Source organism: Neofelis nebulosa, chromosome 12 (genome assembly GCF_028018385.1).
Source record: "Neofelis nebulosa isolate mNeoNeb1 chromosome 12, mNeoNeb1.pri, whole genome shotgun sequence".
Lineage (NCBI taxonomy): Eukaryota > Metazoa > Chordata > Mammalia > Carnivora > Felidae > Neofelis > Neofelis nebulosa.
The window spans coordinates 6,395,457-6,419,176 of record NC_080793.1 but is presented as its reverse complement, the minus strand read 5'-3'; the positions used below and the strand labels follow the sequence as shown (position 1 = coordinate 6,419,176).

Sequence of the window (23,720 nt, the reverse complement as noted above, 5' to 3'; positions counted from 1 at the left end):
GCACGTTGAGGCTTCCCGAATTGTGTGGTTGGTGATATTTGGCGGGTCAACCCAGCTCCCCTCTCCTGAGCGCAGACCTCGGAAGCGCTGAGCATGTGACCTGCCCCTCGTTGGCCAGGGCTCGTCGGACCCGGGCGAACACCTGACTCGCGTGGGCCAATCAGACCCTCTGTCCCAGAACCGGGCCCTGTGACTCACCAGTCGGTCTGGTGGGCAGGTGCTGGAGAGAACACGAGACCCAGGCTGGGGCAGGAGGCGCCGGGGAGGCTGTCTGCAGACAGAGAAAGTGCCCGGGTGTTTTATCGGATCCCACCCCAACGCCCCAACCGTCCCTCCCCATCCTTCTGGAAAAAGCACCCGGTTCCTGGGGGGAATTTCCCACCCCACGTCCGGTGTGGTCCCGAGACCCCGGCACAGCCCAGACAGTCTCTCTCAGGACTGCACTTTGAGCACAGACAGGGCCGCAGAGGGGGAGGCAGGGACCCGAGCTGATGGCTGCCTGAAGACACTGTTTTGCCTCGTTTTTGCCGGCGGGTCCCACATCCTGGAGATCGGGGGGACCTGCCCCTCAGTCCCCTGACGCTCCTGTGTGCCCCTTCTGCTGCCATCAGCTGCTTTGGTCTCTGTTCCCTCCCAGGGGTGCCCTGACCCTCGGGTGCCCTGGCTTGTCTCCTGTCCTTCTGATGAATTGGCCCACGCTGAGACAGCAGGCGACGGGTGGCCAGCCGTCCACTTGTAGGAAGAGCCTCACTTTGAGAGCCTCGCCGAAGGCTGCAGTGGGGAAGGTGAAGTTCAGAGAGGGTACGTGCCCCCGGGCTCACGGGGCAGAGAGACTGTGAGGACCGGAACAGTCTGCCTGTTAGGGGTTGTCCTTCGGCAGGATGGCCGCGAACTCCCGGAGTGAAGAGACCTCCTCTCTCTTCCGGGGCATCCGAGAGAACCGAGGCGGGGAGGCCTTTACCCCCAGGCCAGATGGGCTCGGCACCTGTTTCTCGTTCCCGAATGTGCCCGCTCAGCTGTTCCACGCCTCCTGCCACCAGAGAAAGCGGCTCCGACCCGGGGCACCGCGGTCCCCGCTCACACATGAGGACACCGAGGCCCAGAAAGGCCACGTGCCTGAGCCCGGGTCCCACAGGCAGGACCAGCACGCGGGCTGCTGGTTTCCTCCATTAAAGCATTGCTTTTCCCCCTTTGTCTATCACAGTGTGGATATTATTCAAATAAAATATTAGTCATCAGTAACAACAGCCGATCTTTACTGAGTAGTACGAAGTATTTTACACACATCACCTGACTTGATTCTTTTGTCAAAACTTTAAAAATTTTTGTTTTGAGAGGGAGAGCGGGCACGCCTGAACGTGCCAGCAGAGGAGGGGCAGAGAGAGAGGGAGAGAGAGAATCCCAAGCAGGCTCTGCACCGCCAGCATGGAGCCGGACGCGGGGCTCGAACCCACGAGGCGCACGATCATGACCCGAGCTGAAGTCGGACGCTTAACAGACTGGGCCACCTCGGCCTCCCCGACGCTTGATTCTGATAATGGCTTTGTGGGGGAGGTGGTATCTTTGTCACGCCCATTTTCCAGGTGTGGAAACTAAGGCTTAAGGAGTTTAAACAACTCGCCTCAGGCCACATCACCAGTAAGTGGCTTCGGGGCTGTGCCAACTGCTTCCCTCAACGGAGAGGAAGTGATTGGCCCCTTCCCCTAAAACACGAGGCTGGCCAGAGGGCCCTCTGACACGGGTGGATGGTCCTTCCTCTCTGAGCCCAGAGTCCCCTGGTCCTCTCCGACTGCCATTTTCCCTGAGTGGGTATTTACTTAGGACTAATGAGGCAGCAGCTCCCCGGCAGGCAAGATGGGCGGGTCAGACCAGAGAATTCTCCCGAGGGAACATCGGGAGGCTCGAGGCCCAGGCTGACCCTTCCTCCCGTGACCGTGACCCACAGCACGAGGGTTCACGCCACTCTCTCCAGCCACGCCCGAGCTTGCCTCGACTCCTCCCGACACAGTGCTCCAGCAGCCACCGTATGGGCATGAAGCATGTTGTAGGGACAGGGCGGATCCGCTCAGTGGAGCCCAGTGCAAGGTGATGGAGCTCCGGGGGGGTGGGGGGGGGGCTCTCTCTAGCCCCGCCCACCCTGTGAACACACCTTCTGAAGGTTGACTGCTTTACCTCCATCCGTCTAACCCTCTTCGAGGCTCAGTGTTGCCCCACTTACCTTGAGGGCATGCTCTCCCCATCATGTCTCCCAGGGGGGTCGGACCCATAAAGCAGTGGGTTCCTCGTGGTTATTTATTCCACAGGACACCAATTTTTCAAATGCTAATGGGAGTTAAGGGGGGGGGGGACAAAAAGGTGTGCTGGCCAAATAAGTTTAGAAAATACTTCAATAGAATGGATTCCTTCTCTGCAGGACTTCTCAGAGCCTTTATGGTACTAACATACACCCTGACTTCTGGAGGGAGGGGGTTTATAGCATGGCGATTCCCCACAAGCAGGGCAACCCTCCTCTTCCCGTGGGACACATATACCGCACAGACTGGTGTTTTAGGAGGCACTGAATTACATACATTTAACAATTCTTTTTTACTGGAGAAAAATATGTTAAAAACTACTTAATTAAAATACTCAATGACGTACATACTTTTTTTTCCCCTCACATAGTTGGGATCATCCTATAAGTTTTTGAAATCTTTGTGTGTGTGTGTGTGTGTGTGTGTGCTGTAAACAGATCTACACCATGTGAATAGCTTCCCAGCCGTGCTATAATATGGTGTAGAATTCCACGGTTTGGTAGGTGAATCCCTCCTTTGGGATATGCAGATGACTTCCGTTTTTTTACTGTCGTTATTATAAACGCTGCTGCAGTCACATCTTTAAGGCTTGACATTTGTACAGATCTCTAATTGGTGGCTGAGGATAACTTCCTAGAAATGGAAGTGCTGAGTCAGAGAATATGGATATTTATTGTCAGACTGTTCTTTAACAGGACGTACCAACTTGCACCCTGCTTGGCGATGTCCGGATGCCCATTTTCTGGCTCCTTTGCCAACACTGGGTATGATTATTAACTTTTTGTTTGTGTGTCTTGGCTGATTTGTATTGTGCTTCTTTGATGGCTTGTAAGGGACAGCTTTCCTGTGGACTGGCCACTTGCATTTGCTTTTGTGTTGTCTAACCGGGTTCTTTCCCCAACTTTCTAATGAGGGCTCATCTTTTTCTTGGTGGCTTAGAAAGTTTTTTTTTTTTTTTTATTTATTTTTAAGACAGAGACAGAGACACAATGCGAGCAGGGGAGGGGCAGACACACACACACACACACACACACACACACGCAGAATCTGAAGCAGGCTCCGGGCTCTGAGCTGTCAGCACAGAGCCCGACGCGGGGGCTCGAACTCACAAACCTCGAGACCATGACCTGAACCGAAGTGGGAGGCTTAACCGACTGAGCCACCCAGGCGCCCCAGCAAGTTCTTAATAGGTTGAAGGTATTAACTCTGCGCCCTGTGCTTGTGCAAAGCATTTTTGATCATCATAAACTCACCCCCCCCCATGAGAAGACCAGATTAGCTTATGAGATAGGAAGTGATCTCCCAAAAGCCACATGGTGCTTGAGGGACAGGACCAGGCTGGGGGGGAGGGTGTTACGTTCCACGCTGGAGGTTCAGTGGGACCCCTCCTCCTCCCCGATCCCCCCTTCCACTGGGTCAAATTTCAGCACCCCCACCCCCCGCAGCTGACACTGCCCTGGGCACCCTCCCCATTTGCATCCCCAAACCACCCCAGGCCTGTGGAAAGGAAAGGATTTCCCCGGACACACCTCTTTGTCATATAAAGTGCCCGCAACCCCAAGGACCAGGGGGGCTGGAGTTCACCCGGGGAAGCCAAGGAGTCTCCACGGAGGTCATGTTTACGTGGAGACCTGAAGGGACATCAAGGAGCACTGCTCATCACGTGCAACTTTTAAGTTTCTAGTAGGCACTTAAAAGTTAAGATACCGAGGGGCTCCCGGGTGGCTCAGTTGGCTGAGCGTCCAACTGTGGCTCAGGTCATGATCTCGTGGTTCGTGAGTTCGAGCCCCGCATCCGGCTTACTGCTGTCAGCGTGGAGTCCTCTCTACTTTGGATCTTCTGTCCCCTGGTCCTCCCCCGCGCCTGCTCTCTCTCTCTCTCTCTCTCTCTCTCTCTCAGAAATAAATAAAGCATTAAAAAAAAATTAAGATAGTGAAACTTTATATCCAAAGTATTACCAGTTCGATATGCAATTACCTTTTGAAAAATAGGAACGAGATATTTTTCATTCTTTTTATTTTGTACGCACTTTCAAATCTCCTTGGGATCTGGCGACCTTTCACGTGCTCAGTGGCATTTGCATGGGAGGGGTCTCTGTGTTGGACACTGCACGTCTAGGCGGTCGCTACAGCACGGGAGGGGACAACAGCCCTGGCGGAGCAAAGTCGATGAGCGGCGAGTCAGGAGAGAAGGCGGCTCAGAGAGGGCAGTGGCTGGATTAGCCTGGCTGGGGGTGGGGGATGGAATAAAGTGTTCAGCCTTGAGGTCTATTTAGGGAGTGACATCCAATGGCCGAGGTGCATTGGACGGATCTAGAGAGTGGGGTCCCTGGGAGGGCAGGGGGTCTAAGATGTTGTACATTTCTGGCTAGAGCCAGAGTATAGGAGAAGCCATTTGCCCCAGGAGAGAAGATCCTTTTCTGGGGGTGGGGCGATAAGTTATGTTTCTGGCCTGGTGGATTTGGGGGACACTCAAATGGACACGCCCTGTGGCACATCAGATACGCAGGCTAAGGCTCGGAAGAGACTGGGCCGGAGCCGGGAAGGTCACCGTCGCCCAAGATGCAGTGACGTAGGGAATATCTGATCCAGCCTCTGCCTACCCCATGTACGTCATTTTTGTTCCCCGAGGGCTTTCTGGAAGAACTACTGAGCAAGCTTCTGGGGTCACACTCCCAGGCCAGCTTATAAAACAAGACAAGGGATTTTCTGCTGAAAGGCAGGGGGAGATCTAGAGGCTGGGTTAAGATGCGGATTCTCAGGCCACGCCCCCATCTCGTTCAGTCCCGCCCCTGTCTGGATGGCGTCTGGGCATCTGGGTCATCGATAGACTCTGGCAGGTGACTCGGGAAGGCACCTTCCCTGGGCCACCTGCACGTGAGGAAAATGACTTGACCAAATGTTTGTCTTATTCAAAAGCAGTGTGTTTAATTGCAGAAAACAATCTGTCTAAAATACAGAGGAGTTTCTGAATTTAGTAGTGGCGATGGTCGCACAACCCAGCAAATATGCTGAGACCACACAACTGTGTGCTTTAGAATAGTGAATCATATGTTATGTGAGTTACATCCAAGTTTTTATTTTATATACTTTATTTTTATTTTATTAAAAAAAATTTTTTTTAATGTTTTTATTTATTTTTGAGACAGGGAGAGACAGAGCATGAGCAGGGGAGGGGTAGAGAGAGAGGGAGACACACAATCCCAAGCAGGCTCCAGGCTCTGAGCCGTCAGCACAGAGCCCGACGCGGGGCTCGAACTCACAGACTGTGAGATCATGACCTGAGCTGAAGTCGGACGCCTAACCGGCGGAGCCACCCAGGCGCCCCGTTTATATACTTTATTTTTAAAGAACGTGAGCAGGGGAGCGGGGCAGAGGGAGGGGGAGAGAGAGAACCCTAAGCAGGCCCCCACGCTCAGCGCGGAGCCCATCGGGGGTACTCGATCAACCCTGGGATCATGACCTGAGCCGAGATCAACAGTCGGCCGCTCAACCGACGGAGCCCCCCAGGCGCCCCCAATTTTTTAAAATACAAGGAAAAATACAGAAGAGAACAGAAAACAAAGTGATCTGCATTCCCACCTGTGCTGGTAACAACTGAGACAACACCCAGGGGGTGTAGCCTTCAGACTGCTTTTCACAGGGGTACGTAGTTAATTCGATTATACTATACGCACGGGTTTATAACCCTCAGGGAGCCGCCCTTGACCCCCTTCCCCACCCAGGGACCCATCCCTGTTTCTGAGGGCTCAGTCCTCATGCTCCCTCCTTAGCGACCTTATCCTGCCACACAGCTCTTGATTCCATCTGTCCCAGGACGACTCCCCAGCTTATCGCCACAGCCTCCGTGACCCTGAACTCCAGGTGCCGGCATCACCTGCTTCCTCAGCATCTCATCCAACGCGCATCCATGCTTCACACGGCCAGAGCCGGACTCCTGCTCTGGCCGCCTCCACACCTGTCCACTCCCCACCCGAGCAACGGACAACCTGTCCTAACAGTGGCTCGGGCTCAAATCCTTGGCATTGACCTTGACTCCCTTTCTCCTTGTCCCCCACCCAGTCCATCAGGCGATCCTACCGTCTCTCCTCTCAAAATATAACCTGAGTCTTAACTAGTCGACCCCATGTCCTCACCTGCCTCACCGGACCGGCCACCGCCACCCTGGCTGGCCATGCGGCGCCCTCCCGTGGGTCCTGCCTCTGCCCAGGCCTGCCGGGAATCGGTGCCCTGAGCAGCAGCCAAGGAATCCGGTTAAACGTCCACAGATCCGGGGTCGGACTCCCCTCCCACCTCCCCCAGGCTCTCTAAGCCCCACCTCGGCCGTCACCTCCTCCTTGCCTCTTCCTCCCGCGCTGTCCACCCCCAGGCCCCCGGCACCTTCTCATCACAGAGGTTTGCTGAGTGACCACTGCAGAGTCAGGTGCCTTGTCGTTGGAGCTGCAACTACACAGATGAAACAAGAACGCTGCCCCCGAGGGGCCTGGCGCTACGGGGGAGGGGACACACGCGACAGAAATACAACCACCCAGTGACACAGACAGTCTGTGATGGTTGCTAGGGCGTAAAAGGATAAAGCTGGTCAAGGGACAGGAAAGGTCCCAACATGTTGATATTGTAGCTGGTGTGGCCAGGGACGGCCTTGTGGACTCTCTTCTCTTGCCTCTGTCCGTCCAGGTGGAGCCCTGGCCACTGGCCTCAGCCTCAGCTCCCACCCGGAGCGCCCCTCCACAGGGGGGCCACCCCTCTGCGCGGAGGCTGGAGATCTGACCCTGTCCCCCCTCTGCTTAAAGCCCAGAGGCCCAGCTCTTTGAGGAGGGGTCAGGCCTGACCCCACGGGCCCTGGTCCTGGTCTCGGGCATCAGCTCGTACCCCGCCTGCGCCTGGGGCCCTGTGCCCCGAGAGGAGCGCTCCCTGGGGTTCAGGCCTCCCCACCTCCAGGTTTTCGGGGCCTGGAACGCGGTCCCAACCACCCACCCCTCCCTCCCCTGGCCTCGGAGGTCACCTTCCCCCGGGCCGCGGCAGGTATCCCCCATCATACATGTGACATCCCGCAGTGGCCCCCCCCCCCCCCCCCCCCCCGGCGAGGGCTGGGACCGCGCCCGTCCCGTTCCACGGCGCGTCCCCAGCGCCCGACAAATCCGCGTCGAATGAATGAGTTTCGCCGCGCAGAGAGACTCGGCCTCATTCGCGTCAGATCTTCCGGGCCCTCCCCCACCCCCCACCCCGGCCGCGCCGCGGGGGTGGGGTGGGGGGCCGGAGCGCGGGAGGGGGGCGGGGTGACCGCCCCCCTCCCGCCGCGGGCCCGGCGAGGCCGGGGTGGGGGTGGGGGCGCCCCGGCCGCCGGCCGCCTCCGTGGCCGCGGGGCCGCCGTTCCGCGGGCGCAGGCCCGGCCGGGCGGGTGCGGGGCGGGAGGTGGCGCCGGGCGCTGAGTGGCGGCTCCGGGTCCACCCCTGGCGCGCCGGTGCGAGCGGGAGGCGGGAGGCGGGAGGCGGGGAGCGCAGGGGCGGCGGCGAGAGGGAGCGCAGCAGCGAGCATGTGCCGCGGAGCCCAGTAACCAGGGACGACCGCGGCCACCCCGCGGCCCGCGTCGGCGCCCAGCCCAGCGCAGCTCCGCGCCGCGGCGCCCGGAGAGGGCGGCGGCCGGACGGCCCGGGCCTGCGAGCGGCCCGCCCCGCGCCCCCCGGCCCCGCGCCGCACCCAGGGGCGGGGTGGGGGCCGAGGCGCCGCCAGCCGCGCCGCGCCGCGCCGCGCGCCGGAGCCCCCGCGCCCGGGCCCACGCGGGCCCGGCGCAGACAAAGGCGCGGCCCCGGCCCCGGCCCTCCGCGCGCCCCGCCCGCCGCCCGCCCCGGCCCGCGCCGGCCGAGCCGCTCCCGCCGGGCGCCCCGACGGGGTCCGGCCGGGGGGCGGGGGGCCGCGGCCGCCGAGGATGGGGAAATCCAACAGCAAGTTGAAGCCCGAAGTTGTGGAGGAGCTGACCAGGAAGACCTACTGTGAGTGCGCGCGCTCGGACCCCCGCCCCGCGCTCCGCCTCCGCCCGCTGGCGCCCCTCCCCCCGCGCGCGGCCCCCTCCCCCCCCCCCCCCCGACCTCTCCCCGGACCCCCGCGGCCCTCCCCCCTCCCGGCCACTCCCCGCCCGGCCTCGGCGCGCGCCCCTCCGCAGCCCCCGGCCGCGCCCCCCGGCCCCACACCTGGGCCTATTGTTCTAGGGCACCCCTCCCCCCGCTTGCCACCCCCCCCCCCCCCGCGCCCGGGACCGGTGCCGCCTGGCCGCGCGCGCGGGGCCACCCCCGGGCCGGGAGGGCCGGCTCCAGCCCACCCGCCGCCCCCCTGTCTGCAGAGCTGTCCCGAAGAGCCGGGGTGTGCCCGGGCGAGGGGCGGTGGTCGGGGAGGGGGCTCCCGGTTGCGCGGTGGCTCGGACTGGCACGGGCGCAGCGGGGTGGGTGATTCATGCATCACGATGCCTCTGCCGTTGCCGCCGCCGCCGCCGCCGCCGCTGCTGCTGCGAGGTTGGCCTGTCGCCCCCTCCCTGGCCCGGATCGTGTGTGTTGGGGTGGGGGGGGGGGGGAGCGAGGCTTGTCAGAGAGCTCCAGGCGGCGGCGCGGGGTCCTGGGTGCCCTGTGGGCTGCAGGCTTTACGGGGGTGAATTCTCCCCTGGCCCTGATCCCACCTCCCGCCCCCCCCCCTTTTTATCCCTTGTCTGCCACACCGGAAAATGGGTTTATACAGCGGGGGAGGGTGGGTGATCTGGGCGATCTCCACAGGTAAGCATTCGGGGCATCCCTGGGACCCCCCTGTCTGCCGATTTCGGACTTCTCTAGAGCTGTCTCCGTGTCTCTCCACTTGGCCCAACTTCACAAGTGTCCTGTACCCTCGGATCTTCGGTGTCTCCATGACAGACCTGTCCCTTCTCTGCAGCCTTCCCACCCCCCCCAGGGGGGGGACACCCCATCTTGCCAGGGGTTAATGGTGCTGGGTCCTGACCGCTTGCTCTTTCATTTTGGGGACGGGGAGAAGAACCATTACATGGTCTGGAAGGGCTTCTGCCTGGGTGTCTGACTCGGAAGGGGGCCCTGGCCCTGGGTATGGGTTGCAATTCGGAGCGGGCACCTGGGCAGCAGCGAGGGTCTAGCCCCTCTGCACTCTTCCGGGAGGCAGCAGATTGACTGCCAGGCTCCTGCGTTGATGGAGGCCGGGGAGGCAGCTTCTGGTGGTGCATTGCACAACTTCTGCCCCCCTCCCCCCTCCATCGGTCTTCTGGGCACGTTTGCAGGTCTGGCCAAGCCCACGGTTCAGCTCCATGCCCCTCGCCCCCGTGTGCTGGGAACAAAGGGGGCTCTCCTGAGTGGGTGCTAGTCCGCTGAGAGGCACGGGTCCTTCTCCGGTGGAATTCTCCAGCAAAGAGCTCACATCCCAGTAGCTTCTCCTTGAAGCGTGGAGGCTCTGGGGACCGAGACTCAGTCCCTTACTGCTCTTACCCTCTTTCCTGGGGTGTGTGTGTCTGGGGGGGGGGGGTGCTTTCCAGTTTGGCTACTGTTTTGTGACATTCGCTGGGCCTTCCCTCAGGCTCTGTGCAGGTGTGGGCCGCAGCTCTCCGCAGGCAGGCGGCAGGTGGGGCTTCCCAGGTTCCTGTGCCCAGGGAGGCAGAGGGCACCACAGGCTTTGCCAGGAGTGGTGGGCTTGGGTTGCACCGAGGCGTCCCCGTCGTGGTGGAGCCTGAGAGCCACCTGCGAGCTGAATGAAGCCAGGTTGCCCGCTATGGAGCATGTGACATGCCAGCCTCTTTGCGTCACCAGCTCATAGGATCGTCAACCGCCCTACACACGGTGGGCACTGTTACCAACCTCATTTACCGATAAGGAAACTAAGGCTCCCAGGGGTGAAGTCACGTGCCTGGGATCCACCAGGGACCGCGGGTGGCGGCAGGACTTTCAAAGTCCAGTCTGTCTCCAAAGTTCTGCCCCTTAAAAGACCTCACAGCTCAGGCCGAGAAGTCCGGAGGGGGTCTTCTTCTGTGTGTCCCTGCCCGGTGGCCGCCATCGGGCAGTGATGGTGGATTGTGGATGGGAAGGGGCGTGGGGCGGTCATTTTGTCCACCACCCCCCCCCCTCCCTGGGGACATCCGTCAACTTTGGGAGAAGTTGAGTCAACAAGGCTTTGTTAGGAAGGGGTCTGGTGCTGCTGGGCTGGCCTGGGCTATTTTTAAAGGCCTTTGGAGACGTGGAACAGTTTTGATCGGAGAGAGCGAGCGGAGGAGTCCTTTCCTTGGTAGAGCCCTTATTAGGCGTGGACTGGGGGAGGTGGCGGTGGGTTCATTTGCCTCCTGTCCGTCTCGCTCGCCGATGCTTGGGTGTGCTGGCACTTAGTAGGTCCACAGATATTTGCTGATGAAAGGCCTCCCAGCAGGAAGAGCAGAGAAAGCCTCCAGCTTGTTCTAGGGCCCTAGATGGACTTCCTTCTGATGGGGACTGGAGTCATCTGCTCTTTGTTCCAGCGGGGGGGGGGGGGGGGGGTGGGGGGAGGAGGGAGGGTTCTATGTGTGAGGTCAAGAGAGGAGCACTTAGCAAGGGCCGTCAAATGTCAGAGTCTCCTGGAGAGCCCGTTATTACCAAGCGCCCGTAGCTTCGCTCTGAGTTCTCGCGCTTAAGGTCTGGGCCGGGTCCAGGGCCTTGCATCCTGACGGGTGTTTGTCATGCGGATCTGGGTTCCCAGGAGCCCCAGTTGGAGCCCGGTACTGGTTCTGGGGGTCCTGGCATGCGTAAGCATCGCCTGGTGTCCTAGGCCACCTCGGGATACCGCAGCTGGCCACAGCGCCCGGAGGGGAGCCCAGATGTTCGCACCTGAGTCATTGCTGGCTGTCGCCCTTGGTGGTCATTCTCCTGTGCCCTGGGAAGGACTGTCCTGGTGGGGTGTGTGTGTGTGTGTGTGTGTGTGTGTGTGTGTGTGAGGAAGTCAGAGAAAGTCTACGAACACATCTGGATTCAGCCTAGCTAAAACCCTCCGTCTTTCAGGCTGAACACTGCAGAGGCTTTTTTCCGCCTCTGCAGATAAGATTTTGTAAATCATCCTGCTCCATAACCCAGTCCTCACCCTTCCTGGCACGGCGCGTATCCAGAAGCAGCAGGAGGGGCTTCGACACTGGTGGGGGCCCCCCTGCCCAGAGCAGCAGTCAGCCGGCAGCCCGGTTTCTTTGAGGTCCGGCCCGCTTTCTTCCGGCTCGTCGGTGGGGATGATCCCTGCGTGCCCAGGCTGTGGCACAGGCCGGCCCCTCTCCGAACCGCACCTCACTTGCCTCAGCTGCCAAATGGGTATGTCATGGCTCCTGGCTCCCCAGGGGATGTAAGGCGGCAACAGGACAATTCCCTTAGAGCCTGATTCGCGGCCTGTGGCCTAAAGGGTCCTCCTGAATGCACGACGGCAGTTGTCAAGGAGGCACGGGGGCCGTCATTACTGAGGTTTTGACTACACAATTCAACTTCATCTTGAATTGGGCTTAGAGGTATCTTGCGGGCAAAGTTCGTCTCTCCCCAGAGGAATCCTCCCTCGGCCCTGGACTTGGTGTCTAACACACAGGAGGCATGGAGAGGAAGGGGGGGGATCTTTGGTTCTCCCGAATTTCAGCAGCTTCCTGTTTTACCTGCAGTGGTCTCCCCACACCCCCGCTTGTTAATTCTCGGTCTGCCCGGACCTGCCGTCCCCTGAGCGCTTGCTCCGTGCCGGGCGCCGACGCTGAAACGTGGGGAGAGATGTGGTTCTTGCCTTCGGATGGAAACCAGCCAGATGGCCCCAAACACCAGGCTTACGGGGCTCGAGGCGTTGGTTGTGGCCTGAGATGCATTGGTTTAAAGGCTTCTGGGCCCCAGCCAGGCAGCCCCAAGAGGCAGACCCCTCCACCCTGCCTCCCTTATCCTCCCCAGGGGAGGCCGTCCCCTGGGACCCTCTGCCCAGGGCCCAGAGGAGGTCACCTGCTCCTCGCCGCTCTCGGTCAGCCCAGGCTCTGCCTTGACCTTGCTTGCCAACCTTGAGTCTCTGCAGCCTTTTTCCTGATGCCCAGAATGGTGCCCGACACGCGGCAGCTTGTGGAGGGGAGGGGCCTCCAAATGGGAGGTCCGGGGAGCCGGCGGCTACAGCCTCTGCCACCTGGGGCAGAGAAGGGGACCCTCGTTCACGGTCAGGAGCCTGGGGTGATGCTGGGTGTCACCATGACCCTGTGGCTTTGGGAAGCGTCCCTTCGCGTGAGATGAGGAGTATTCTCTGATGATCACTCCCCCCACTCAGTGCCGCTCAGCCAGAGGGGGCGAGACATCGCCGTGGGCGGGGGCGGTATCTGGTACCCAGTTTGGGACAAATAAGGGGCTTGGGGTGTGAAGGGCCCCACGGCCAGGCTAGGAATCAGCCACCCAGGAGAGGGAGGGCCCAGAGGGAGGAAGGCGGCTTCTGTGATCCCTACGCGTCCTGGGTACAAGAGGGGAGGACCGAGGAGCTTGGCTCCCTCTCTGTCCCGAGGGTGAGACACAGCGGCAGCCACAATTGAGATCGGAGTCTTTACGCCAAGGTGGGCATCTGGGCGAGAAACGCCAAGTCCGCTGTTAGGAAAGAACTCAGCATCCTGGAGAATGGAGCTGGGGCCTCAGTTGGGCTCTGTGACCTTGGGCAAGTCACTGACCCTCTCTGAGGCCCAGCTGGCTCGTCTGTAATCCCTGCTCACGTGACTCCGCGGGTCCAAACGGGAGGGTGCTTTGAGGTCCAGAGCGTGGGCCAGAAAGGGAAAGGGGGTTGTTCAGCGGCAGGGTCTCGGGGCGGGGGTGGGGGGTGGGGGTGGAAGGCCTCTGGGACCAGATGTGTGGGTGTTCTAGCGCCTGTCTCCTGCAAGCTTTCTCCCAGAGTTTTCCTTTCCTCCCGGGGAAGACGGGCATCACAGAGGCCCCAGAGTTGGATTCACGGCCATGTGAAGGGTTTAGCCCGGTACCTGCTTCTGAGGGGACCCTTGAAACTTCTGGTGGCACTTGGTCCTGGGGATACATGTCCTCTGTCTTCTAGAACAGGACACGCCGAGTGGGGGGTCTGCAGCCTGCCCCCTTGTTGTGCAGAGAGAAGCAGAAGAAGCCAGGGAAGGACGGGACTTGCTGGGGGTCCCAGAGCCCAGGCCGCCTCCTCACACCTGTTCTGGCACTTTCTTTTTTTTTTTTTTTTTTAATTTTCTTAACGTTTATTCATTTGTGAGAGAGAGAGAAACGGAGTGCAGCCGGGGGAGGGGCAGAGAGAGAGGGAGACACAGAATCCGAAGCAGGCTCCAGGCTCCGAGCTGTCAGCACAGAGCCCGACACGGGCTCGAACTCATGAACTGTGAGATCGTGACCTGAGCTGAAGTCAGACGCTTAACTGACTGAGCCACCCAGGCGCCCCCCTGAAAACATTATTTTTTAGTGGTGTACCATGTGAATGCAACATTTCATTTGATCCCCGGCCATTGGACAGTTAGGTTGCTTCCTTCCTTCCTCCCTCCCTTCCTTCCTTCCTTCTTCCTTCCTCCCTTCCTTCCTTCCTTCCTTCCTTCCTTCCTTCCTTCCTTCCCTTCCTTCCTTCCTTCCTTCCTTCCTTCCTTCCTTCCTTCCTTCCTTCCTTCCTTCCTCCCCCCTTCTTCCCTTCCTTCCCTCCTTTTGCCAATATCAACAGTGCTGTGATGAACATTCTTGTACTAAATCTTTGTAAGAACAGCTTTGCAATAAATTTTGCACCAACTCTTCCTGAAGTTAATGCCCCAGAATGAAGCTGGCATTAAAGCCTGGGGACATCTTAAAAGGCTTCTGATGGAAAAATTGTTAAATCACTCTCCGGAGAGTATGTTCCCATTTACATTTGCAGGGAACATGGACGAGAGGTGCCTGTTTGCTTGCATTCTTGCCAGCACTGAGTCTTGCTGCTTTTCTGGATTATTGCTGATTTTGTGGGGGAAGAAAGGAGTGGCTCGCTGTTTCAGTGTTCATTCCCTTGATTAGGGGAGGGGCAGAGAGAAAGAGGGGGACGGAGGATCCGAAGCAGGCTCCGTGCCGACCGCGCAGAGCCCGACGCGGGGCTCGAACTCACAAACCGTAAGATCGTGACCCGAGCCCAAGTCGGACGCTTAACCCACGGAGCCCCCGAGGCGCCCTTGATTACTGTTCGATAGAATTCTGGAATCTCTGAGCTAGAGGGCACTTTGGGGTCATGTAGTCCAGTGCCCTTTTTTACAAATGGAAAACCCTAGTCTCAGAGAGGCGAGGTGTCTTTCCCAAGGTTATGTGGCAAATACCAGGCAGAAACCCAGGACGGCTGGCTCTCGTTGGGGGCGCCTCTGGTGAGGTCTTGCTTTTTTCTGAGATGGTTCGTCTTGTCCTAAATATCTCTTACTCTCGGGTAAGGAGAAAACCGGCATCCATTAAAAAGAGCATCCTTTTTACTGGCATCGTGAGATGAAATGCTTCGCACGTCCTGGGTGTGGTCTATTTACCAGGGCACAGAACCTCATAAATTAATGTGCCAAGTTTCCAGGTAGCTTGAAATCGGGGTCAGATTCCCGGCTGAGGGCAGGACAGCAGTGTGTTGAGGGCTTGTGGGCCAGCTTGCTGTCTTGTGGCCGTGGCCGTCCAGCCCCTGACCCCTCTGAGTTCTGGGTGTGCGTCTGGTGTGTGACACGGGGATGGGCCGCAGGGTTCTTCCCAGCGGGAGGACACAGGGAGCGGCATGTACTAAGTGCTCAGTAAATACTGTCGCAGGAAAGAGGCCGCATAGCTGTTGGTGTCAGGGGACCGCGGTCCTCGGCCCCTCCCCTGGGCGGTCACAAGCCCTCTGCTAAATTGGGAGGGAGTGGCCAATAGGAGGGCCTCTGGATTTGGCCTCGCTGGCTGGTGGCAGGATCATTCTGAGTCGGGGAGGGAAGGCCTGCTCGGAGACGCTGGCCTTTCGATCCCTTGCATGGACGTGGCCTTGGAGGGCCGGAGAGACACCTGCCTGGGCTCCAGTCCCAGAACCCTCGCAGCCTGGACAGTGACTGTGGAGTCACCAGCGCCCCCTGGGACTCAGTTTCCCCTTCTGTGCAATGTTCACATTGCCAGCTGGCGAGACTCTTGTGGGGCGGCTACACCGGGGCCCCCGGGGACGGAGCGCGCCCCGTGTCTGCCTCTGGTGTCTGCCTGGGAGAACGTGCTGTCGCGGCCACAGGCACAGTTCTTAGTTTCTCGTGCCTTGGTTTTCCCATCTGCGGGTTGGGTCCGCTGTGGGTGAGGTTAGGGATAGCGGAGGCGTGAATTTGGTGGCTCATCAGCGAGGGGGGAGGACCCGTAATCAACAACGCACGAGGATCAGTGGCCGTCTCTGCAGTAGGTTCGTGTGGGGCGGGGGGGGCGACTCAGGGCTCCCATGTGCCCATCACCAGCTCCTCCCAGGAGTCCCTGGGGCGGGGGGGAGGGGGTCCTCGCTTACAGATGAGAAACCGAGGCTCACAGGGGATCAGGGTTGGCCCCAGGCCTCCCGTCTGCCGAGTGAGGCAGGTGGCCCTTGATCCCGGGCCAAGTGCGGGCCCTCGTGGGCGGGGGTGCCGCGAAGCTGCCGTGGCCGCGTGTGCGGGCGACCGTGAGCAAGCGTGGGCGCCTGGCGTGGGTGTGCGGCAGGGCGGGGGCTGGGATCACATGCGCCAGCCCCGGTCCCCGTGGGCGTGCTCTGGGTGTGAGTGACGGGGTCGTGGCGCGTGTCAGGAGTGGGCGGGCCGGCTCATTTGGGCACGCACGTGTGCATGCTGGTGTGCGTGAGGGCAGCTCCGTGCAGGTCGTAGATGTGGATGTGCACTGGCGCGGGGCGGGGGGGGCAGCCTGGGAGCCTGAGTCACAAGCTGATTGTGCAGTTGCCGGCCCTGGGACCTGGCGACCTGGCTGTCCCTTCTTGGCCTCCTTCTGCCCTCCCCACCGTGGTCTGTGGGGGCCCGTCTGTCCTGGGGCATTGGGGGGGGGGGAGGGACGTGAGAAGAATAACAAAGGTGACATCCCCTGTTTACCAAGGGAGCATGCGGTGCCCTGAATCCCGAGTACAGATTTATCCCCGCTGTGGTGTCACCGCGACCCGGGGAGGAGGGACTGTTGTGCCCACTTTACAGGTGAAGAAATAGAGAGGCCCGGGCAGATTCAGAGACATGCCCAGGGCCTCCCCGCCGGCCAGTGGCCAAACTGGGGCTCAGGCTCGGCTCTTCGTCTGACAAAACAATGCCCCCCACCACGTGCCTGCCTCCCACGGTCTCTGTGAGCCTTACGACCTTGGAGCTGCTGAGGAGGGTGGTGAACACCCCAGCACCAGAGGCATTCAAGCAGCTGTTGGACATCAGATGCTGGCCGGGCATCCCAGCTTCCCGGGCCGGATGTGAGCTCGGACAGCGGGTGGGATCCTTCTGGTTCCGTAGCCTCACGCACGGCCCTGCTGGTTCCAGATGTTTCGCCTCCTGCAAGGGATTTGGGGCAGCCTCGGCCTTGGCTGCCCCTGGGAGTCGGGCCCCTCTCTCGGCCTCTGCCCATCCCCGCGGAGGCTCTGGTGCTCGCTAGGTGCCCAGCGCTGTGCTCGCCTCACGGAGTCCTCCCGGCCCGTGAGCTCAGGAGCGGCGTGTCCCCTGGTGCGGTGCTGGCCCCATCCCTGCTCCCGGGGAGCCTGCGGGCTGGGGCCGGGAAGCAAGAGGCCGCCCAAGGATACGGCCGGCCGTGGAGACCAGTGGTACCCCTGGAGCGCCCCCAGCTGTCCTGACCTGCCAGTGCCTGGTGCGGCCTGGGTACCTCGAGAAAGGTCTGTTGGGCGAAGGAGGAGACCACAGGTGCAGTGTGAGGCTCGGGGACATAGCAACAGAGGGGACCTCAGAGGCCAGAGGTCTGGTAAGCTCCTTGAACGTTGGGACAACGTGCGGTGGAATTGTTTTTGTGCAGTGCCCAGCCTGGAGCCACGCACAGGGCAGGCCTGTGAACACCTCCGCGTAAGGCTTTGGGCTTCCCAGAGTGTCCGTGTGTTGCTTTGTTTCGGTCGTCCCCGGCCAGGGTGGGACCCGACTGTGCTCCTGACCCACAATCAGACGAGGCCCGGGGAACCTCCAAGGGAGTCGGGGTCTGGGGTCCTGGTTCCAGCCAGACTTGCTGTGGCTTTTGGCTACCCCCTCAGGGTCTCCATTTCTCCAGCGTCCTGCTGTCTGTGTGATGGGATGTCACCTTTTCTTTTAATTTTTTAAAACGTTTATTCCATTTTTGAGAGACAGAGTGCATCCGGGGGAGGGGCAAAGAGAGAGAGGGAGACACAGAATCCGAAGCGGGCTCCAGGCTCCGAGCCGTCAGCACAGAGCCCGACGCGGGGCTCGAACCCATGGACCGCGAGATCGTGACCTGAGCCGAAGTCGGACGCTTGACCCACTGAGCCACCCGGATGCCCCTGGATGTCACCTTTTCTTAGCCCAAGGGTATCCTGGTGGGGCCACCTAGGGGGCAGTACTCCCCAGGTTGGGGGTGCCCAGAAAGGGGTGCAGGGGAGCTAAGGGCTGTGGCACTCCTGGTCTCATGCGGTGGCACCGGGAAGCTGGCGGGGCGTCCAGGCCACCAGGCCACCGTGCTCTGGATTCCCTGGCAGGGGAGAAGGAGGAGGGCGGGAGGAATGTGGCTTTGAGGAATGTTTAACCCAAAGCAGAAATAGCACTCTGCTTTTTTTATTTCAGGCTTGGGTTTTCAGCTAGGAAGTGGGCTCAGAGTGCGTCTCTCTCTCTCTCTCTCTCTCTCTCTCTCTTTCTCTCTCTCCACCCTCCCCCGGCTTCCCTACTGCTCTGGCCTTTTGGGGACAGAAGGTGGCCTCTTTTCTTTTCTTTTTTTTTTTTTTAAACGACGAAGCTTCTGCGGGAACCAGAAAGGGCCCTGGATCTGGCGGCACCCAGAGCCGGGTTCACTTCCCATCCCTCCTTCTCCACCTCCCAGCCCCGACTCCTGACTCCGCTTTCTCTTCTGCGGAGCAGGGGTGGGAGGGGTGGGGGTAGGGGGGTGGTGGGGGAGGACGACGGGAGCTGAGATGGCTTGTGCGCAGTGGGGCGTCAGGCGCTCCCGGGCAGAGTCCTGCCGGGCCTGCGGGCGAACCCCGGCTCCTCTCGTGAGCTCTGGGACCCGCGGCCAAGCTCGTTCCCTCGAGCCTCCTTACTTCACCTGTGAAATGGGCAGATGATGACAGTCCCACTTCCCAGGATTGTGGCCCGAACGAGTGTGAAAATACTGGCAAAGGGGCCTGGCCGGTCCCAAGTTCGCGTACCCCTTCCTCTGAGCCCCGGCGGCCTCAGGGGATGGGAGATGCCTCTTGTAGGCTCGCTGCCAGGTTGAATGAGGGTCCGTGCCCCGGGCGAGGGGTCGCTCTGAGGCGCTTTTCACCCTCCCCTCCCCTCTGGTTCACCCTCTGCTTGTGCTAGCACCCAGCGGCCCCTTTACGGCAGGTGCCCAGAGACCGGCCAGTGGCCTCCCCGGATCGGGTGGCGGGGACACCTTCAGCTCGGCCCCTTCTCACTCAGCGATGAGCACCGTGAGCACGGACTCGTCTGGTCACGGGGGTCACCGCTGTCCGCCCCCCCCCCACCCCCCCGGCTCCCGGAAAGAAAGGAGCCCGGCGCGTAACTGTTGGAAGAAATGAACAAACAGGAAAACACACAAGCTAACAAGTGAACGGAGCTGCTTGTCCCCCGCATCGAGTCTTCACCCTCCATTCCTGTGTGGCCCCCTCCGACCTCCTGGGCTGGGGCTGGGGGGCTGACCCTGTCTGGGGGGTGGGGGCCCTGAGAAGGCAGGCCTGGCGAGGACCTGGCCCCCCTCTCCTTCTGGGGCCGGGAGACGAGGAAGGGGTCCAGCCGGCCCACAGGGCTGCTCCTTTCAGCAACCCCCCCCCCCACCCCGCTCCTGTCTCTTTGTTAGGAACCGAGAGATTCCTGTTCAAAGGCAGGAGATGGGGCTATTTTTGGCACTGTGGGGGAAAAAGCAAATGCTTCCCTTCTGTTCAAAAATACATGGTGTGTGTGCTGGGCAGACGAGGCTCGACAGAGCTCAAAGCCCGTGCTGCCTGGGCCTCTGCCCCCGCGGCCCCCAGGGTCCTGCCTCCCTCCCGTCCCTGGCTCAGTAGCCCCCACGGCCCCATGGGGAGGCAGTTATTTCCAGACATGAGGACGCCCTTGCTGGGCCGGAGCGCAACACGATCTTAATTAAAACTAACAGCAGCCGTCAAAATACAGAAGAGGGGCCTACGAGCCGCCCTTACCTGGATTTGTGTTTCCTTGGCCCTGGCTCTGTGGAGCCGGGGGCGGTCGTGAGAAGTGTTCTGGGCGCATCTCAGGAGAAGGAGGCCCAGCCAGCTGGGAGGGAGCGGCTGGAGGGCCTGGGTGCCCGTGCGGGGCGAGTTTGGCCAAGGGTATCCCCGGGCCACCTTGCCACCCTTCGCTTCAGAGGCAGAACACCTCTGCGGATCCGCTGTCTCATGCCAGGTCCTGGGGGCGCCAGGACGCAGGGCAGTTGGATGGACGGATGGATTTCTGGTCTTCCGGCATTCGGAGCCGGCCGGAGAAACACGAGGCTAGGATAAGCGTCAAGACAGGACGTTCTGCAATGCTATGGGAGGCTACCAGGTCTGGGGTGGGGTGGGGAGGGGCATCTGGGAGGGCTTCCTGGAAGAGGTGATGTTTCAGTTGAACCCTGGGGATAGGGTTGCCAGCCATCCTAAACAGTTGGTCGTTGTTCACCTGAAATCTAATTTTAATCAGGCATGCTATATTTTTATATGCTGAATTTGGTGGCCCTACCTGAGGGAGAAGTGGAGAAGGCACAAAGAGGTCTTGGGGGGATTGGTTTATGGGGGGGGGGTGTCGAGAGTGTTTCGGGCAGAAGGAGCGGCGTGTTCCAGGTCTGGAGGCATCTGGGTATGGCAGCTCTGAGGGGCTAGGGAAGGTGTAGGGGCCAGAGTGGAGGGGAGGCATGTGGGAGGGCAGAGGCCTGCCTGGTTAGCCCTGTGGAGGGGGGCCGACCCCACCTGGGGGGAGCGCTGCTGGGGGCCGGTATGGGGACCGAGGTGAGCCACGCGAGGCCCCAGGCACGCCTGGGGAGGTGGGCGCCCGTCTGGCCTCCGGTGGGTTCTGGCCAGGCCGACAGATGTGTGGCTATGCTTCTCTGTGCCCCATGACTTCTTGGAGTCCCAGTGCTGGGGTCCTCCTCCTGCCTGGGACCAGGAGAAGGACCGGGGTGGGTCACTTCTGTGAGGAGGGCCCGTCAGGGTCAACCTCTGCCCTCGGTTCTTTTATTTTATTTTATTCGTTGTTTTTTTTTTTTTAATATTTTATTTATTTTTGAGACAGAGACAGAGCATGAGCAGGGGAGGGGCAGAGAGAGAGGGAGACACAGAATCCGAAGCAGGCTCCGGGCTCCGAGCCGTCGGCACAGAGCCCGACGCGGGGCTCGAACTCACAGACCGCGAGATCACGACCGGAGCCGAAGCCGGATGCTCAACCGACTGAGCCCCTAGTTTTTTTCTTTTGTTATTTTTTGAGCGCGAGCTGGGAAGGGGCAGAGGGTAAGTGTCTGAAGCAGGCTCCACGCTGGGGCTCGATCCCATGAGCGTGAGATCATGACCTGAGCCGAAATCGAGAGTCAGACCCTCAACCTTAACCGCCTAACTGAGCCACCCAGGCACCCCAGCCCTTGGTTCTTAAAGGGCCAGAGCCAGAGCTCGCAGCGCTGCTGACCCCGGGGTGCCTGGTTCCCATTCATGGTACAGCCCCTGCTTAGTCTCAGTATCCCTGCCAGTGCTGCCTTCAGCGACCTGGTACGTGAGGGGGGGTGGGGTGGGGGCTGTCACCTTCCCTGGGTCTCTCAGCCCGCCCCCCTCCCCCCCCCCCATCTGGGTTGGGCTCCGTTTACACAGATCATTAGATGGCTGTGCTGTCGTGTGCTTTAGGTCCGTCTCTCCTGTTACATCGGAGACTCGCGGGGCAAGGACCTGTGTCTGGGGGCCAGTGCCGTGTTCCAGCTCAGGGCCTGGCCCATACGCTGCTCAGCAATTCGTTATCGAATGCGTGAAGGGGGGGAAAAAACAAATCCCATTTGTTCTAACTACCCTGTTAGGAAGGTTATCGTTGCCACCATCGCCCCCGTTTTACAGACGAGGACACTGAGGCCCAGAGAGGTGAATTCCGTTTCCCAAGGTCACAGAGAGGCTAACGAATGATTTCGCTCAGGGGCGCCCCGGGGGTGGCTCGGCCGGTTCAGCGTCCGACTCTTAGTGTCGGCTCAGGTCACGGTCTCGCAGTTCGTGGGTTCGAGCCCCACGTCGGGCTCCACGGAGCCTGCTTGGGATTCTCTGTCTCCCTCTCTCTGCCCCTCCCCGCCTCAAAATAAATACATAAACATTAAAAACAACAAAAAAGAGAAGGATACAGTGCAGAAAAAGACCCCTCCTGCCGACCAAGCACCCCGGTGCCTCCCACAGCCTCCGGTCTCAGCAAGTGCTTGGAAGAGGTTAGTGGAGTTGGGCCGAACTGAGTCCCTAAGCACTTGGTTTGGTCCTCCACGGGGAGTCCTGAGAAGACCCTGTCCGCCGACCTTCCCCCAAGGCCTCGAAGGAAGCAGGAGAAGGCGTGTGGTTCACCTCCTTCAGGACCGACTCCCGTGGGAGATTCAGAGATCCCGGGTCTCCTGACGAGGAAACCGACGCTCAGAGAGGTTAACTGACGTGTCTGAGGTCGCCCGGCTGGAACGCAGGGGAGCTGGGGTTGGTGGCTGCGAGCGGGCCTTGGTCTGGATCGCTCAGCCAAAGCGAGCTGTTAATAGATCAGCAGATTTCGAGGACCTTTACTTCCCAGCCCGGGTGGGGAGTCAGAGAAGCCGGGGACTCGGGGCCTCTTTTGAGGAGCACCAGATGAGGCAGTTCAGGAGTCAGGCGGGAAGTGAAGAAGGGGACCGACCCCCCGAAGGCATTCGTGGGATGATTGCAAAGCTGTACTTCTCCGGCAAGTTCGGGGAGTCACGCGGACCCTGCTTCTGGTCCCAGCCTCCCTGCAGACTGACTTTGGTCCTTGGGCAGGTGGCTTCACCTGTTTGTGCCTCAGTCTCCTGATCTGTAGAAGGGGGGTACGAAGTCCTTGTCGGGCGGTGTCGTTCGGGCACTGCTTGTGTTTAATGCCTGCCAGGTGTTTAGTGCGGGTGGGTTCGCGGAAAATGCTAACAAATGGAGACGTTCCGCACGAGACAAAGTACATCTTCCTGCAGTTTTGACAGTTTGTGGGGGGAGGGGGAGTTATTTAACTTATATAGAAATTGATATATTTTATGACTTTATTTTTAGGGTAAAATAACTATTTATAAATGATGACGCAGAATGCAGACCTTGTGGAAATAGCTGAGCTGGAAAGTAAGATTTGTTTTTTTTTAATGTTTATTTTTTTGAGAGACAGAGACAGAGCACAAGCAGGGGAGGGGCGGAGAGAGAGAGAGGGAGACACAGAATCCGAAGCAGGCTCCAGGCTCCGAGCTGTCAGCACAGAGCCCGACGCGGGGCTCGAACCCATGAACCAGGAGACCGTGACCTGAGCCGAAGTCGGACGCTTAACCGACTGAACCACCCAGGTGCCCGTGGAACGTAAGATTTGAGCCACACCTTGCTTTTGGTGGCTGCCCTCAGAGGCTCTGGCGAGGGTGCCTTCGGGGAGCCCCTGGACGCCTCCGGCAGGCGGCCCTGCTCCGGGGACCAAGCACTTTCACCCCACGTGAGCCGGTTGGAGCACACATTCTCACCCCGTTTGTCAGACGAGAAAACAGACGTGAGAGGCATGACACAAACTGAGCTTTATCTGGAGGATCTAAATGTGGGGAGGGTCTCAGTGCCCAGGAGAAAGATGGAGCCGGGAGCCTGGTTCTCAGGGGAGGGAGCGGCACGGGCCGCTGTGGCGGTCGGGAGCCCCTGCTCCCTGCAGGACCATGGAGCTCACACTCCGTGCACCCCGTGCCTGGCCCGCCGCAGGTGCTCGGTGAGTGCTGACCTCAGCGGGTGGCCCCCTCCCTGGGGTCAACCGTCTCCAGGCTGAAGCCTCTTTGAGCACGCGGGCGACCAAGCTGGAGGGACCTGGGTGCCAGCCTCTACTCCTCCGCCACTGACTGTGACCTTGGCCGATTACCTTTGCTTCTGTGAAGCCTCAGTTTCTTCACCAGCTCGGTGGGCCGGCAGGGACCCCCACGTGTCAGCACGGGGCCTGTGGCAGCGGGAGGGCTCAGCCAACCGAGCCGGAGCCTCAGCCACCTGGGGCTCGGGAGGATCCTGAAGAGCCGGGAGGGAACAAGGGGCATCTGAACTGGGATTTGAGCGGCCCTGAGCAGCCTCTCCTCCCACACCTCGGTTCCCTTGAGGGCTTGGCTCCTCTCTG

The 23,720-nt window shown here is 60.2% G+C and overlaps 1 protein-coding gene across 1 annotated transcript in view; it reads left to right on the top strand.

Annotated features, from left to right (window-relative positions):
- The first annotated feature begins 7,779 nt into the window (after window positions 1-7,779).
- The window catches only part of NCS1 (neuronal calcium sensor 1), a 51,935-nt gene continuing 35,994 nt past the window's right edge, over window positions 7,780-23,720 (top strand). Inside the window, exon 1 of the mRNA XM_058693813.1 lies at window positions 7,780-8,286. Within this exon, the coding sequence (XP_058549796.1) occupies window positions 8,223-8,286 (64 nt within the window). The 5' untranslated portion in view covers window positions 7,780-8,222. The remainder of the gene's footprint in view (window positions 8,287-23,720) is intronic.